Source organism: Cetorhinus maximus, chromosome 4 (genome assembly GCF_964194155.1).
Source record: "Cetorhinus maximus chromosome 4, sCetMax3.hap1.1, whole genome shotgun sequence".
Classification (NCBI taxonomy): Eukaryota; Metazoa; Chordata; class Chondrichthyes; order Lamniformes; family Cetorhinidae; genus Cetorhinus; species Cetorhinus maximus.
Genome location: NC_135882.1, coordinates 140,494,274 through 140,510,336, shown reverse-complemented (window position 1 = coordinate 140,510,336; position 16,063 = coordinate 140,494,274). Strand labels below are relative to the sequence as shown.

The window sequence follows — 16,063 nt, the reverse complement described above, 5'->3', positions numbered from 1 at the left end:
GAGGTCCCAGAAGACAGTCTCAGGTAAGGAACAAGGACAGGGATCAGAAACAGATCCTGTTAAGTCAAGTTGACAGAAAGGAGCAGAGAAATACGCTCTGACTTAGAGAGCTGCGGGCAGAAGACCTGCAGCAAAGCCCTGAAGATCCGAGAGGGCAGCCAAAGGTTGGTGATTCCGTGCTGTGGGCCATAAGGACAAGGGTACCCTTTGGAACAGTGGAACGGCTGAAGATCTGAAAGTGTGCTTGGAAGGTGAAGCCTGAGTGTACTCAGATCCAGGTGAAGCGAGTTTCGGAGGCGAGACTGAAACCCTGGAGGTGGACCCTTGTCGAAGCCTTCCGAGTGGGAATGATATTTGGAGAGAATTTCAAGGCGAGTTCTTCAAACATGAAGATTCTCGCCATAGTGAGAAAAACAGTTTCAGTGAAACTGGATGGCTCACAGCGTGACGAGCATCTAGGTGGGTTGTTGAGAAATCATAAAATCTGCTTTGGTTGCATCTGTCAATTCATTTGGAGTATGGTGTGCCTTGCCAGAGTTTGTCAGTTGGTTCACATGTACCACTCACTTACCCTGAACATTGAAGTATACTATAGAGATGGCAAGTTGTTTTATTTTTCCTAATTTGTATGTTTGTGTAAAGATATAGCTGGGATGAAGGGATAATGAATATTTGAATCATATTCTTTTCTTCGTATTGAGATCTTTCCAACCTTTTTGTCTAGTGTAATATAGCTTATTCCTCTTACTTAATAAATGTTTTGTTCTTTGTTGAAAGCTCATCAGCAGACTGCTGCGAATTTGTTCAGTAACTTTCCTGCATGGTTTCAAAAAAAAGTTAGGATCTATCAAGCCAGATTTCAGTCTGGGATCTGACTTGTCCAGTAGTAACATTAGCTGGGATTATAAAGCAAGTCCTTGCTCTGTGACAATTGGCTTTCATGTTTGCTGACATAACACAATTAACTACAATTCAAAAAAAACGCCTGTGAATCATTTTGGGGAAGCCTGAGAACATAAAAGTTGCTATTCAAATGCAAGTTGTATCTTTTAAAAGGTTTCTGATGTAATTTCTGAAGCCATGTTGAATAAAACTATTTCAATTTGGGAGAGAGAAAGTCTTATTATTTTTCCAAGCAAAATATTTTATCTTCCAATGAATTATTAGGTCGGAGCTATTCAAATATCAAGCTTTGACTGATATTACTCTGGCAAAAATATGCAACAATATTCTCAAACAAATGCAACTTAGGGACAGGACAGGAATCAACTGAAGATCAACAGGATCAAGCAGTTTGTTTCGGGAAGCAAGACTTATTGTAAATTAGTGACACAGTTCTTGGGGAGACTCTTACCTCTTCCAAATGTCAAACTGGTTAATTATACACATATGCATGGTCTTCTAACCAAACTACAATCTGGGCCATAAAAAGAAGGATCCATTCAGTATTCACCCTATACTATATTGACACTTTGCATATTGCTTGGGAAAGTTGCAGGTGAATCAGATTGAAAGCATGCTCCAAGACCTAACAGAAAAAAATTTGCAGAAACTATAAAACCAAAAATGGTTAAAAACACAGCTGGAGCACTATTATAAGTTGGGATGGTGAGTGTGAAGTAGGAACTGTGTCTTGGTGATAGAATGTAGGATTTGAAGCTATGCTCTGGATTAAATAAGACGCAGGGACACACTGACAAGTGCAATCTACCTCTAACCCATCAGGTCTGGAGGAGGCAATCGATATTTAGACACAATTTTAATGGCCAACTACAAAAGAGAGAAGAACTGAAATTAGGAAAGCCTGGTTTAAGATGTATCGACTAGGTTCAATTAATTTCTGCAAATGTCTATGCTCTGAGACATGATTCTTAGGCAAAAGTCATCAGCATTACACACTAAGCAGGTTCAGGGATACGGGAACATTGAAGTAGTCTCCTATGCCTGGAGGAGTCTCTGTAGAATTTACTTTCTTATCTAAGAAAGAGATATTTTTCTTGTACCTTATAATTAATCCTAGCTAAAGATATGTTTCTCAGCTCCACCACAGCAGCTACGTTGGCTTTCATCACTGCCAAAATTTGCTTTATGGAGGAGAGGGTGGGTCACAACTGAAAGAGTTGTCAATTCACCCAGAGGGAGATGAGAAAAATCTTGGGGTTGGGAGATATGAACCCTGTCACACATCACCTCACACTCAGCTGAAGACTGGCATTAGTAGTAGTCCAGAAGTGTAACCAGATTATTTGGGAATGTCAGTGTGGTTCAAAGAGAAAAGGGAGAAAACAGAATGTTGAGGGATTAGTGTTTAAATTCAGTATGCTGCACCTTTGGTTATGATGATGATGGTGACGGTGGCGGTGGCGGTGGCGGTGGTGGTGGTGGTGGGGGGGGCGCCATGGTGGTGGTGGGGGTGAAAGTTGAGTGTGATTGCTTTTTTCAAATGCAAGCGTACAATTAATACTTCTCACTTGATTCCTAAAATTCTGTTAATTCTCTGGGGTCCCTTGCAGCAGTTTAACACCATGCCAGTAATTACAGTCAACACTTTTGGCGTCATTTAGAGAATATTATTTAACCCGCTGCAGACCCAGAGTGGCATTTAGGCTATTTGGGAAAAGATATACATGATCAGCACTTCTGGTTATATATTTCTGACTAGCATCAATCCTCTGGGGAGTCTAAAAAATTATTTTTTCTTCATCACCTCCTATTTAACTGCATAACTATAAAAATGACAGTCAGCACTTGTACTCCACAGAACATGCAGAACATGACGACAATATATTAAGTATAGCGTCAGACTTTTTTTAGTACACAAGGGTTAAAAATGAGCAATTTCCCCCCCTCCCTACCCATCTCAGTGTTAAGGGATTCAAAGGAGAAAAAAACTTGCATTTGTATTGCGTCTTTCACAACCTCAGGATGTTCCAAGTGCTTTACAGTCAATTAAGCACTTCTCAAATGTAGTAACACAGGGAAATGTGGCAGCCAATTTGTACACAGCATAATCCCACAGATAACAATATAACGGTCAACTCATTTGCTTCTTAGTGATGCTAAATGAAGGATAAATACTGGCCAGGGCACTGCGGATAGCCCACTGCTTCTCTTTGAAACAGAACCACGGGATCTTTTACATACACTAGATAGGGCCTCGGTTTAACACCTCAGAAAGAGAACAGCACCAGCCATTCCTTTAGAATTGCGATGGAGTGCCACTCTAAATTACGTGCTCAAGAGTCTGGAGTGGGACTTGGACCTATAAATTTGTGAGATGAGAGAGTAACCGAGTCATGGCTCAAAGGAGGGCATACAATGTGAACAGGCACTTACTTCCACAAGATCATTCCAAGAGACAAGAGGATTACAAGGCATCAAAGGAACCATTGCCAAGGTCCTCAAATTCATTTGCCCAGAGTTTGCTGGAGCAGGGCATTTATTGGTGAGCTCATCTTTCTGCTTGAAAATCTTGTGTGCTGCATATTGTTTGATGTGTGAGATGATAAGTGTGGCAAGGGCAATGAGGCATTTGGGACCTTGGTGAATGACAAGGTAAACAATCTATTTCCTTAATCAATTAAATTTAAGGATGGGGGTGGGGGGGAATGTTACAGAAAGAAAAAGGGTGAATGAGAGTCAAATCAGATACAGAAAGAGAATTTAGAGGGAAAGAGATTTGATTGAGAGGTGTAGAGAAAGACAGGAAAGAAAAATGTTAAAATTAAATAATTTAATTTCAAAAAACTCGAAGTAACTTATTAAATACAAGAATGAGGCTCCACAGTTTCAAATGTTCTCTTTCTGGGTTGGTGAGTGGCATTGCAGGAACATAAATCTTATCACTAAAATGATTCTTATACTGTTAAGTATCAGGCCTAACTTTCTGCAGCAGATTTAATTGGTAATTATTGTGCAAAAAAAAATGCAGCAATTTCTTGCAGCTTACAGCGAGGTTGACAGTGACCTGTTCTTTTTGCAAGGCTAACAGCAAAATCATCCAGCAACTTGCGGCAATTCGCATCTCACAGGAATCTCTTCATTGCCATAAGCTACTTGATGATTTGCACATTAATAAGTCTGTGCTTTAAACTGACACGTATTTTGCCAGAAAACGTTGGGCCATCATATGAAAGATATATGAAAGTAGAACAGAGATAACAAAAAAACACAACAAAACATTACCTGCAGATAATTTCCTGATAAATAACAGACCAAGTATTTAATAAATAGAGATTTAGGAGCCTGTGAGCAAGACCTGGACTACCAAACAATAGAGGGTGAAATGGAAGGAAGTAGCGGATGTTAACAATCGCATCAGGTAAAATGTACTAGGGTCAATTCAAAAATTGTACATGCACTAGAGGATAGGCTTTAATTTGCCAAAATTCCCTAGGTTCAAGGAAGGTTCCATTATATTGGAAAATAGCAAATCTAACTCTTTATTCAAAAAGGGAGGGAGGCAGAAAGCAGGAAACTACAGGCCAGTTAGCTTGACATCTGTCACATGGAAAATGTTAGAAACTGTTATTAAAGATGTTATTGCAGGGCACTTAGAAATGTTTAAGGCAATCATGCAGAGACAACATGGTTTTGTGAAGGGGAAATCATGTGTAATTTATTGGAGTTCTTTGAAGGAGTCACATGTGCTGTGGATAAAATGGAACTGGTGGATGTACTGTACATAGATTTCCAGAAGGCATTTGATAAGGTGCCACATCAAAGGTTACTGAGGAAAATAAAAGCTCATGGTGTAGGGGGTAACATATTGGCATGGATAAGATTGGCTGGTTAACAGGAAACAGAGATAGTCTTTGGTTGGCAGGATGTAACGAGTGGTGTGCCACAGGGATCAGTGCTGGGGCCTCAACTTATTACAACTTATATAATTGACTTGGATGAAGGGACAGATGGTATGGCTACTAAATTTGCTGACGACACAAAGATAGATAGGGCATAAAGAGGCTACAAGTGACATAGATAGTGAGTGGGCAAAGATCTGTCAAATGGGGTATAATGTGGGCAAGTGTGAAATTGTCCATTTTGGCAAGAAAGATTAAAAAAAAGCATATTATCTAAATGGTGAGAGATTGCAGAGTTCTGAAGTTCAGAGGGATCTGGGTGTCCTTGCGTATGAATCACAAAAGGCTAGTATTCAGGTACAGGAAAGCTAATAGAATGTTATCATTTATTTTGCGGGGAATTGAATACAAGAGAGGTTATGCTTCAGTTCATAAGGGCACTGGTGAGAGCACATACAAACATACGAATTAGGAGGAGTAGGCCACTTGACCCTTCGAGACTGCTCCTCCATTCGATAAGATCATGGCTGATCTGAATATAATCTCAACCCCACATTCCTGCCTACCCCCGATAAACTTTCACCCCCTTGTTAATCAAGAATCTATCTAGCTCTGCATTAAAACTATTCAAAGACTCGGATTCCACACGCCTTTTGACGAAGAGTTTCAAAGACAAAAAATTTCTCATATCTGTCTTAAATGAGCGACCCCTTATTTTTAAACAGTGGATCTTAAAGGTTTCAATTAAGTTGCCTCATACTCTTCTAAATTACATACTCCATCTGGAGTGCTGCATACAGTATTGTTCCCCTTATTTAAGGGAAGATGCAAATGCGTATAAGCATTTCAGAGAAGGTTTACTGGAATAAAACCAGGAATGGGCGGCTTGTCTTGTGAGGAAAGGTTGGACAGGTTAGTTTTGTATCCACTGGAATTTAGAAGAGTGAGAGGAGACTTGATTGAAACCATAAGACCATAAGACATAGGAGCAGAAATTAAGCCATTCGGCCCATCGAATCTGCTCCGCCATTCAATCACGGCTGATAAGTTTCTCAACCCCATTCTCCCGCCTTCTCCCCGTAACCTTTGATCCCCTTACTAATCAAGAATCTATCTATCTCGGTCTTAAATACACTCTATGACCTGGCCTCCACAGCCTTCTGTGGCAATGAATTCCATAGATTCACCACTTTCTGGCTAAAGAGGTTTCTCCTTATCTCTGTTCTAAAAGGTCTTCCCTTTACTCTGAGGCTGTGCTCTCGGGTTCTAGTCTCTCCTACTAATGGAAACATCTTCCCCAAGTCCACTCTATCCAGGCCTTTCAGTATTCTATAAGTTTCAATCAGATCCCCCCTCATCCTTCTAAACTCCATGGAGTATAGACCCAGAGTCCTCAAACGTTTCTCATATGTTAAGCCTTTCATTCCTGGGATCGTTCTCGTGAACCTCCTCTGGACTCTCTCCAGGGCCAGAACATCCTTCCTGAGATACGGGGCCCAAAATTGCTCACAATATTCTAAGTGTGGTCTGACCAGAGCCTTATAAAGCCTCAGCAGCACATCCCTGCTTTTATATTCTAGTCCTCTCGAAATAAATGCCAACATTGCATTTGCCTTCTTAACTACCGACTCAACCTGCAAGTTAACCTTAAGAGAATCTTGGACTAGGACTTCCAAGTCCCTTTGCACTCCAGATTTCTGAATTATCTCCCCATTTAGAAAATAGTCTATGTCTCTATTCTTCCTACCAAAGTGCGTGACCTCACACTTCCCCACGTTGTATTCCATCTGCCACTTCTTTGCCCATTCTCCTAACCTGTCTAAATCCTTCTGCAGCCTCCCCGCCTCCTCAATACTACCTGTCCCTCCACCTATCTTTGTATCATCTGTAAACCTAGCCAGGATGCCCTCAGTTCCTTCATCTAGATCATTAATGTATAAAGTGAAAAGTTGTGGTCCCAACACTGACCCCTGCGGAACTCCACTAGTCACCGGCTGCCATCCTGAGAAGGACCCCCTTAGCCCCACTCTCTGCCTCCTGCCAGACAGCTAATCTTCTATCCATGCTAGTACCTTGCCTCTAACACCATGGGCTCTTATCTTACTGAGCAGCCTCCTGTGCGGCACCTTGTCAAAGGCCTTCTGGAAGTCCAAGTAGATAACATCCATTGGCTCTTCTTTGTCTAACCTACTCGTTACTCCTCAAAGAATTCTAACAGATTTGTCAGGCATGACCTCCCCTTGATGAAACCATGCTGACTTTGCCTTATTTTACCATGCACTTCCAAGTATTCTGAAATCTCATCCTTAACAATGGATTCTAAAATCTTACCAACGACCGAGGTCAGGCTAATCAGCCTGTAATTTCCTGTCTTTTGCCTCACTCCCTTCTTAAACAGGGGGGGGTTACATTAGCGATTTTCCAGTCCTTTGGGAACCTCCCTTACTCCAGTGATTCCTGAAAGATCACCACTAACGCCTCCACTATCTCTTCAGCTATCTCCTTCAGAACTCTGGGGTGTAATCCATCTGGTCCAGGTGATTTATCCACCTTCAGACCTTTCAGTTTTCCTAGTACCTTCTCCTTGGTAATGGCCCCCATACTCACCTCTGCCCCCCGACTCTCTTGAACTTTGGGGATGTTACTCGTGTCTTCCACCGTGAAGACTGACGCAAAGTACCTATTCAGTTCCTCCGCCATTTCTTTATTCCCCACTACTACTTCTCCAGCGTCATTTTCCAGCAGCCCAATGTCCACTTTTGTCTCTCTCTTACCCTTTATATATCTAAAAAAAACTCTTGCAATCTTCTTTTATATTACTGGCTAGTTTACCCTCATATTTAATCTTCTCCCTCCTTATTTCTTTTTTAGTTGTCCTTTGTTGGTCTTTGTAGGCTTCCCAATCCCCTGGTTTCCCACTGCTCTTCGCCGCATTGTATGCTTTCTCTTTAGCTTTTATGCTGTCCCTCACTTCCCTTGTCAGCCATGGTTGCCTCATCCTCCCTTTAGTATGCTTCTTCTTCCTAGGGATGAATTTTTGCTGTGTCTCCCAAATTACTTCCAGAAATTCCTGCCATTGCTGTTCCACTGTCTTTCCTGCTAGGCTCATCTCCCAGTCAATTCTGGCCAGTTTCTCCCTCATGCCTCTGTAGTTGCCTTTATTCAACTGTAATACTGTTACATCTGATTCCAGCTTTTTCCCCTCAAATTGCAGGGTAAATTCTATCATATTATGGTCACTTCCTCCTAAGGGTTCCTTCACCTTAAGCTCCCTTATTAAATATGCTTCATTACACGTCACTAAATCTAGAATTGCCTGTTCCCTAGTGGGCTCCATCACAAGCTGCTCCAAAAAGCCATCTCGTAGACATTCCACAAATTCCTTTTTTTGGGATCCACTACCAACTTGATTTTCCCAGTCTACCTGCATATTGATATCCTCCATGATTACTGTAACCTTGTCTTTCTTACACGCCTTTTCTATCTCCTGTTGTATCTTGTGCCCCACATCCTGACTACTGCTCGGAGGCTTGTACATAACTCCCATTATGGTTTTTTACCTTTGCGGTTCCTCAACTCTATCCACACAGATTCTACATCATCTGACCCTATGTCATTTCTTGCTATCGATTTAATTTCATTTCTTACTAACAAAGCAACCCCTCCCCCTCTGCCAACCTGCCTATCTTTTCGATAGGATGTATATCCTTGGATATTTAGCTCCCAGTCCTGATCCCCTTGCAGCCATGTCTCCGTGATGCCCAACACATCATACCTGCCAATTTCAATCTGCGCCACAAGCTCATTTACCTTATTTCGTATACTGCATGCATTCAGATACAACACCTTCAGTCCTGTATTTCCCGTCCCCTTTCTCATTGTCATCCCTTTATCTGATGTGCTTGAAGTTAGATTCCTAGCCCTTTCCAAACACTCTGTCCTATTAAACCTTTAAGATCCTGAGGGGTCTTGACAGAGTGGATGTGCAGAGGATGGTCCCTTTTGTGGAAGGATCTAGAACTAGGAGGTCACAGTTTAAAAATAAAGGGTTGCTCACTTTAGACAGAGATGAGGAGAATTATTTTCTCTCAGAGGGTTGAGAGTCTTTGGAACTCTTCTTCAAAAGTCAGTGGAAGCAGGGTTTTGAATATCGTTGAGGCAGGGCTAGAAAGATTCTTGATTAACAAGGCGGTGAAAGTTTATCAGGGGTAGGAGGGAGGTAACAATCAGGTCAGCCAGGATCTTATTGAATGGCGCAGTAGGCTTGAGGAGCCGAGTGGCCTACTCCTGCGTCATGTTCGTATGTTCATATGTGATGTACTTGGCTTGAATTCTCCAAGTTTCATCCTTCACTGGTGGATGAAATCCAGAGGGCATATGACTAGTTAAGTATGCTTCTAAACACTTTGAGGTCATGATCCCAAATCCATCTATTTTGGATGCTGATTGGAGGGATGGAGTGGAAATCATAATCAGCCTTGCAATCCACTTAGGTCCAACCCCATGCCAATGGTGAAAACTGAGAAACCTGCGTAGCACAAAGGTTGGAATCCCTCCACTGCCAACAGACAGAAGTCTCTGCTGCTGTGAAGTTACAATGTCTTTTACCTCCCCCATCCTGACTAAACAAAAACTTGGGTGAAGTATTTTTCCTTGAATAGAACAAACGGTGAAAGCTTTTGCCTAAAGTCAGAGACATTAGAGTCTGGCTCCTTCCTGAATGAGAGCTCTTCACAGATATCACAACATATGCCAATGATACAATAATATTTTTGCAGCAACTTGGCAGAAGATGGGGTAATCAAAGAACTTTCCAGGTAATGCAAAAAATGATTCTGCCCAATACCATTCAAAAATAAAGACAGGACTGATATCCCAAACAAAAAAACTCATTATCTAATTACTGTAACTATCGCAACAGGTCCAATGCATTAATGTACATTGTACGTGTGGACATCTGTTTACAAACCTACAATGATTCATGCAAACCAATGTAAAGATCAAAAAATAATTAAGTTGACTCTTACTGATAGATTCCATAATCACAGGTACAGTACCACGCATGATAAATACAGAGCTTACATTTACCATAGGTTCAAGGATGTGCATTGAACTGGAGCAGGTATATTAAGATCTCTGAAGGAGGGATTACTTGTATAGGCTTTTTTTCAACCCACAAAATTATTTGTTCCCTCTAGCTTCTTGAAATATTGCATTACCAATACATTGCGTACATCTTATTACATCGATTCAGCATTTAAATACATATCACACATAGTTATTGATGCAAAGAGATATGAGGCCTTCCTAGTCTGTTCTATGCAGATACTTAGTGACTTAATTAACCAAGCACCATAGTTGTGATATTAGCACACTTACAAAGAGTAGCTTGGTCACAGATGACTGAGCTGCACTGTCCTTACAATTATTGCCCCCGAGACAATCACATTTATTGAATCTGGGTTGCAATCACAGATGCGGGGAGAGGGAAAAGAGTGGTAACCAAGTTGTATAAATATTTCAGCCTGATAATCAACTAACGATATCAGAAACGCAGGGCGGAATCATCCCAGATTTGCAATAAGTGTGGTAGCCGGTGGGAAAAACGTTTTACCCGCTGGCCGCAATGGTGGCTTCTCACGCCGTATCGTCCCAAACCCGTCACATTAATTATGCATTCCTGGGAAACACGCCGTTTCGATGGCGGGCACACACTCGTGCGCCCACCATGACATCACCTCGCCGCTTCATCATGCCGGGCACCACATTTAAAGTGCCGCCACACGAATAACTCTCAGTGCTTCCAGCCCAGGACTGCTGCACAGAAGACAGGATGGCCCAAAAAGGCAAAAAGACTGCAGCTCCCCCTGGTTTAGCGACGCAACCCTTGAGTGCCTTTTGGACACTAGAGGTCCGCCGAGGTGTCCTCTACCTCCGCTCTGGCCGCAGGATAGGCAACAGTATCACCAATCCAGCATGGAGGAGGTGGCAGCGGTGGTCTGTGCCAGTGCGCTGCAAAAGAGGACAACTCTCAGTGCCGCAACAGGGTTAATGATCTCATCTGTTCCACCAGGGTAAGTCATTCTTCTCATCACTCTCAACTCACTCTCAAGCCCATCACACTTCTGCAGGGATCTTGCACCACAATGGACCACACTACTAACACTCATCTCCATCAGGCTCATATTGTCTTGATCTTGCGTCCTCATTCCATCCATGGCTCCGCTCACCACACAAACATTCCATGCAGTGCCATGTGTCCTGCTCACACTCTCTCCACATGTTTTCATGCAGAAGCCTGTTCACATCAGCAGGGAGAGGTCCTAGACCCACCCTCACTCACTTTGAGGAGTGTGCCATCGCGCTGACTGGTGAGGACATGGGCCGTGCCTGCAGTGACGGTGAGGTCAGCGGCAAACACCCTCATCAGGATCCTGCACCACATCATCCCTCTCAGCACAGAAGTGAGTGCTCTGTCCCCTGCTTTTGACTGTGCTGTCATACACAAATTATGTCTACTGTGGTTCACAGGGAGCTCTGCCAAGCAGCCGATACCCTCAGTCAGCTAGTCCCTCAGCTCCATCCAGGTTCTCATCTCCAGCCAAGAGGACACCTCCTCCATTGAAGAGCTGGAAATAAGCAGCCTGGAAGACTCGTCACAGCACTTAACTACACCCTTTAGCAGCACAGAGACATACACCTCGGTGAGACCTAGATCTAGAGCAGGCTCAGGTTTGCAATCTGGTGGTCACCACATGGACATGTGTCTGCAGCAGGAGGAGGTAGATGTGGACGAGCTCCCCAGCACTTGGAGGACTGCTGTGGAGGTTTGAGTCAGATGATGAACCTCTGGATTTGGCCTTCCAATACATCCTGGAGAATCAGCAGAAGGCAGGGGAACATCACCCAGAGCTGTTGGAAGCCCTCAACAGAGTGGCTCGTGAATCAGAGGAGTGCGTCTGTCTGCCCTCTGATGACGTGGTGCCCACATGTGCATGTATGGAGGTCTCCACAAGAAGGATGGCGAACACCATGGAGATCCTGGTCCATCAGAACATGGCGGCGTGTGCAGACCTGCACTACACCGCGAGGGGCATGGGTGAGTTCGTGCAATGGCAATGCGAAGGGGAAACAGGGCACATCAACGTCCCTCCAGGTGCTCCTTCGCCTCAAGGAGTCTGGCTGGGACCCCTGGGCACCCAAAGGGAGGAGGAGCAGGAGCTAGACATCCCTGGGTCATCCACTCAGTAATCTCAGAGGCTGTCCTCTCCCTCCAAGTCCCATTTGCCTGTGAGCCCCTCAACCTCTGTCACCACAGAGGGAGCAGCTAGTCAATGAGTGATTCTGGAGGGAGAAGCATCTGTGTCTGGCAGGGCTTTTCGGAGCCTCAATGCAAGCACTCTCTCATGCATGCAGATCCTTCCCGTATCACACTCACCTCAGTGTCCTGAGCATTTTCAATGCTGCCTGCTGGGGTTCACTTTCAGTTGTCCATCTGAGCTGACCTGCATCTCCGCCCGCCCGATTACACTACCATGTGGCACCTGATCTCTCTCACCATGACTCCAGTTCCACTTTAGATTTAGACAGCATGGTGGTGATACAATATTTCATTCACTCCCCTTCCTTTCCCGTCCCCGAGTCACCCATGTCCTTGCCCCATCACTGCTGACTCCACAGCATCACCTTCCACCTCCCCTCTGTGATCTGCCTTATTCTTCTGGGGATGTCCAGGTGTACATACACATTCCTTTCCTTCCCAAAAATCCCACCCTTATCCACATTAACTTCCCCAAACTCCTCCTTCCCACCCCTAGAGTCCAGTGTCTGCCTTCGAACCCATCAATCACCCGTGCCTTCCCTTCTACCGATATCGTTGAAACCTCACCCTCCCACCTCACTCTGCCCTCGGTCATTCTCACCATTCCCTCGTACCACGCTCACCCTCAGTTCGCTCCCGAGGAACAGACAAGGACTCATCAGAGCCCTCCCTTCCACACCCCCACCCCCTTTGGACCCCTTCCCCAGCCTTACCCCTTCCTGACTCATTCCTCCATCCTTACTCCCTCCCCTTGCCACACTCCTTCCTCCCACCCCAGACTCAGTATCTTTACAGTGCAGAAGGAGGCCATTCGGCCCATCAAGTCTGCACTGGTTCTCTGAAAGAGCATTTCACCTAGTCCCACTCCCCTGCCTTATCCCCATAACCTTGCACATCTCTCTTTTCAGGTACCAATCCAATTCCCTTTTGAATACCTGGGTCGAATCTGCCTCCAACACCCTTTCAGGAAGTTTGTTCCAGACTCCAACCACCCTCTGGGTGAAAGAATTCTTCCTCACATCACATTTATTTCTTTTGCCAATTATTTTGAATCTCTGCCCTTTTGCTCTTGATGTTCTCTTGAGTGGGAACGGTTTCTCTCTCCTCTCTGCACTCCTTCCTCCCCCTGGTCCTTCTGCTTTCCTTTCCTTACGCCCTCCAGCCGCCCCCTTACACCTACATCCCCAGTTGCCGTCTTGTCCCCCGTTACCTCCTCCTCCCCTGTACTCCCTCCCCCCGTCCCAATCCCAACACCTCACCACCCCCAACGCCTCTTTCTCTCCCAGTCGATCCTAGACCTTCCTCTCCAACCCCTCAACCATCATCCGTTGTGAGCATACCCTCAACGGTGATTTTCCAACTCTGCTGCTTTGCAGCAGAGCCATGTCTATGAGAATCCACCTAGCCTGCCATGGATGTTCCTCCAGTGTGCCGTTGCTGTCGGGCTCCAGCATCTTCTGCTCCTCGGATGTCTGCGATGTGAGCAAGGCCCAAGCGGTAAGTCCCGGCTCATAGATGTCACACTTGTCAGGATGTGTTCTGCACCGGCGTGTTTTCCCCCTGATGTGGGAAACGCAGCCCACCATCGGATGGGCCGACTGGATGATTGCAAACTGGTTTTACGACGTCGTGAAACTGCTTTCTGGCCTCATTGCTATTTTGTCCACTCATGCCGCCAGACACGTCTGACGCCAGCGGGCACGGAAAATTCCACCCACAAGAGAAAAAGAGGTAATCTGATCATCAAGGCCATCCTCAATTTTCACTCTTTTGTATCTCACTACCATGTGGATAAGATGATTCAACAGCAGTTCTACAGTGTTAATCCTGCATTATAATCAAGGTTATTCATCATCACCACTTATATTCCATGGGGAATGGAACCAGAGCCAGAGTGTTCCATAGGGTATTAAATCACCAGTCTGTGCTTGTCATTTCAATAGGAGTGGAGGTTAAATGACTGCTGAGGTAACAGGGAGATGAAAGATGCAGTGGGTTAGCACACTGCCCTTTCATCTTTAGTATCTAGATTTGAGTCCAGCATAACCTCATTGGTGTTCCCTTTGAGTCTGCTAACTCAAAAAATTCTGTGTAAAATAAGCTTCAGCCTGATGCACAAAGCTGGGGAGCTTTACTAAGCATCCAAAAACACTAGGTGTGAATATTTGATGTTGACCAGGTGCCTAAAAAGCATTCACATCCCTGACAGATGAACACTAAAATTATCTCTCCCTACCACACATGCAATATAGAGAGAATTGTAAAGCAAGTTTTGAAAAGGGGTTCCCTTTAAAAGGCACAAACCAAAACTACTAGTAACAAAACAGTATCATCAATAAACTTTCCCCCCTATTTACTTAAGATACCTTTGCTCCCAGTGGGCAGTATCCCTTCAGGAAATCTCGACAAACTTCAGCCTTCCTAGACACGTACACGTGGCTGTAAGGGCAGTTGTTGTTGTTACAGATCCCTCGGAGGTAGTAAGAGCAAACTGGCATCTACAATGCAAGCAGAAAATAACATGTTGAACTTATGAGCCAGGCTTTCTAATTGCTGATCAATGAAAACAGAATAAAAGACAAACATTAATCTGCATATGGCCAACTAGTTCAATGTCAAATTGTTTTTTTTTTTAAAAAGTACCAGCTTGCACTTTCAATGGTTTTTCAGTTCCCCTTAAATGAATGCTGTCCCTTAGGATCTGAAAGTTGTAATTTTTTTACTGAATATCTACATTGATGCATTATCCACCAACTAACAATTGTTTGTACTTGCCATAATCTGCTTCCTGGAATGCATGTAGTCTGGTGCTACACTATCAATCAAGTTGGTGTTGCAGAATATCGAACAGAGCTTTTACAGGCTTAAGTGCATACTTGTAATGCTGCTTTAAAAGTGTTCTGGGATCATTGCATTCTTTCTATCTGCTATAATCTGCTTCCTTGCTTTGATACACATCTATAGAGGTCCAATTTCATGGAATGTAAAAAGTAAAAGATACCACATCCGCAATTCATGTCTCTATAAAAGTAAAATACAGTTCAGTACAGCTATGCCCCATTTAGCACTCTCAATGTGTTCCTAAGAACGGTGTACTAAATGAAAATGTGCCAAACAAAAATCGTTTTCCCATAAGAAACCATGTAATAACGGTGGGTTATGGTCCTACCCTTTAATTTTTACATTAAAAACACTATTGGCTGCCTTGAACCAAACTGGCCCAAAAATCCTTATCAACTTTTAATAACTTAATTCTTTCAGTTTACCTCCTTCTCACTGCTTCCTGCCTCCTGACTCAGCACCTCTCCCAACTCACCGCTTCTTTCTGTTGCTCCCTCCCACTCGCTGCTTCCCACCCTGACCCTCCCAACTCACTGCCTCTCCCTCCACCCTACCCTCCCACTTACCACTTCCCTCTGTCACTCCCTCTCATTTGCTGCTTCCAACCCCAAATCCTCACCGTGAGCAAGGTACAAGAAGAGGGGCAGCAAGAGGAAGGGAGGGAGAAAGACCGAAGCAGAGAGCAGCAGGTGGCAGTGAGTTGGGAGGGTGGAGATAAAAGCAGCAAGTTTGGAGAGTTTAGGAGGGAAGCACAGAGCAGGGGAGGCATGAAGGCAGAAGGGTCAGGCAAGTGAGGTGACAACGCTAGAGGGGCAGCGGGTGGGAGGGTGAGGGGAGAGGTGACGAGGGGAAAGGGGGCAAAGGAGGATCGGCAGTGAAACAGGTGGTTCGGGGAGTGAGGTGACGAGCTGGAGAGGTGGCTACTGGGAGAGCCAGGGAGGGAGGTGGCAAGCGGGAGAGGTGGCCAGCAGGAGTGTCAGGGGAGGGTGGTAGTGAGTGGGATGGTCAAGGGGAGAAATGGCGATTGGAAGGGTCAAAGGGAGAGGCAGGGAGTGGCACTTTGCTTTTAAATAAGACTGAGCATGCTCAGCGCTATTCA

At 44.5% G+C, this 16,063-nt stretch overlaps 1 protein-coding gene across 2 annotated transcripts in view; it reads right to left on the bottom strand.

Annotated features, from left to right (window-relative positions):
• The window catches only part of zc3h3 (zinc finger CCCH-type containing 3), a 286,493-nt gene that overhangs the window by 76,545 nt on the left and 193,885 nt on the right, over nt 1-16,063 (bottom strand). For both annotated transcript variants that reach the window (XR_013576450.1, XM_078540928.1), the window contains exon 9: nt 14,490-14,621. Coding sequence is in view for 1 of the 2 variants with exons in the window: in XM_078540928.1 (XP_078397054.1) it covers nt 14,490-14,621 (132 nt within the window). In the remaining variant the exon portion in view is untranslated. The remainder of the gene's footprint in view (nt 1-14,489; nt 14,622-16,063) is intronic.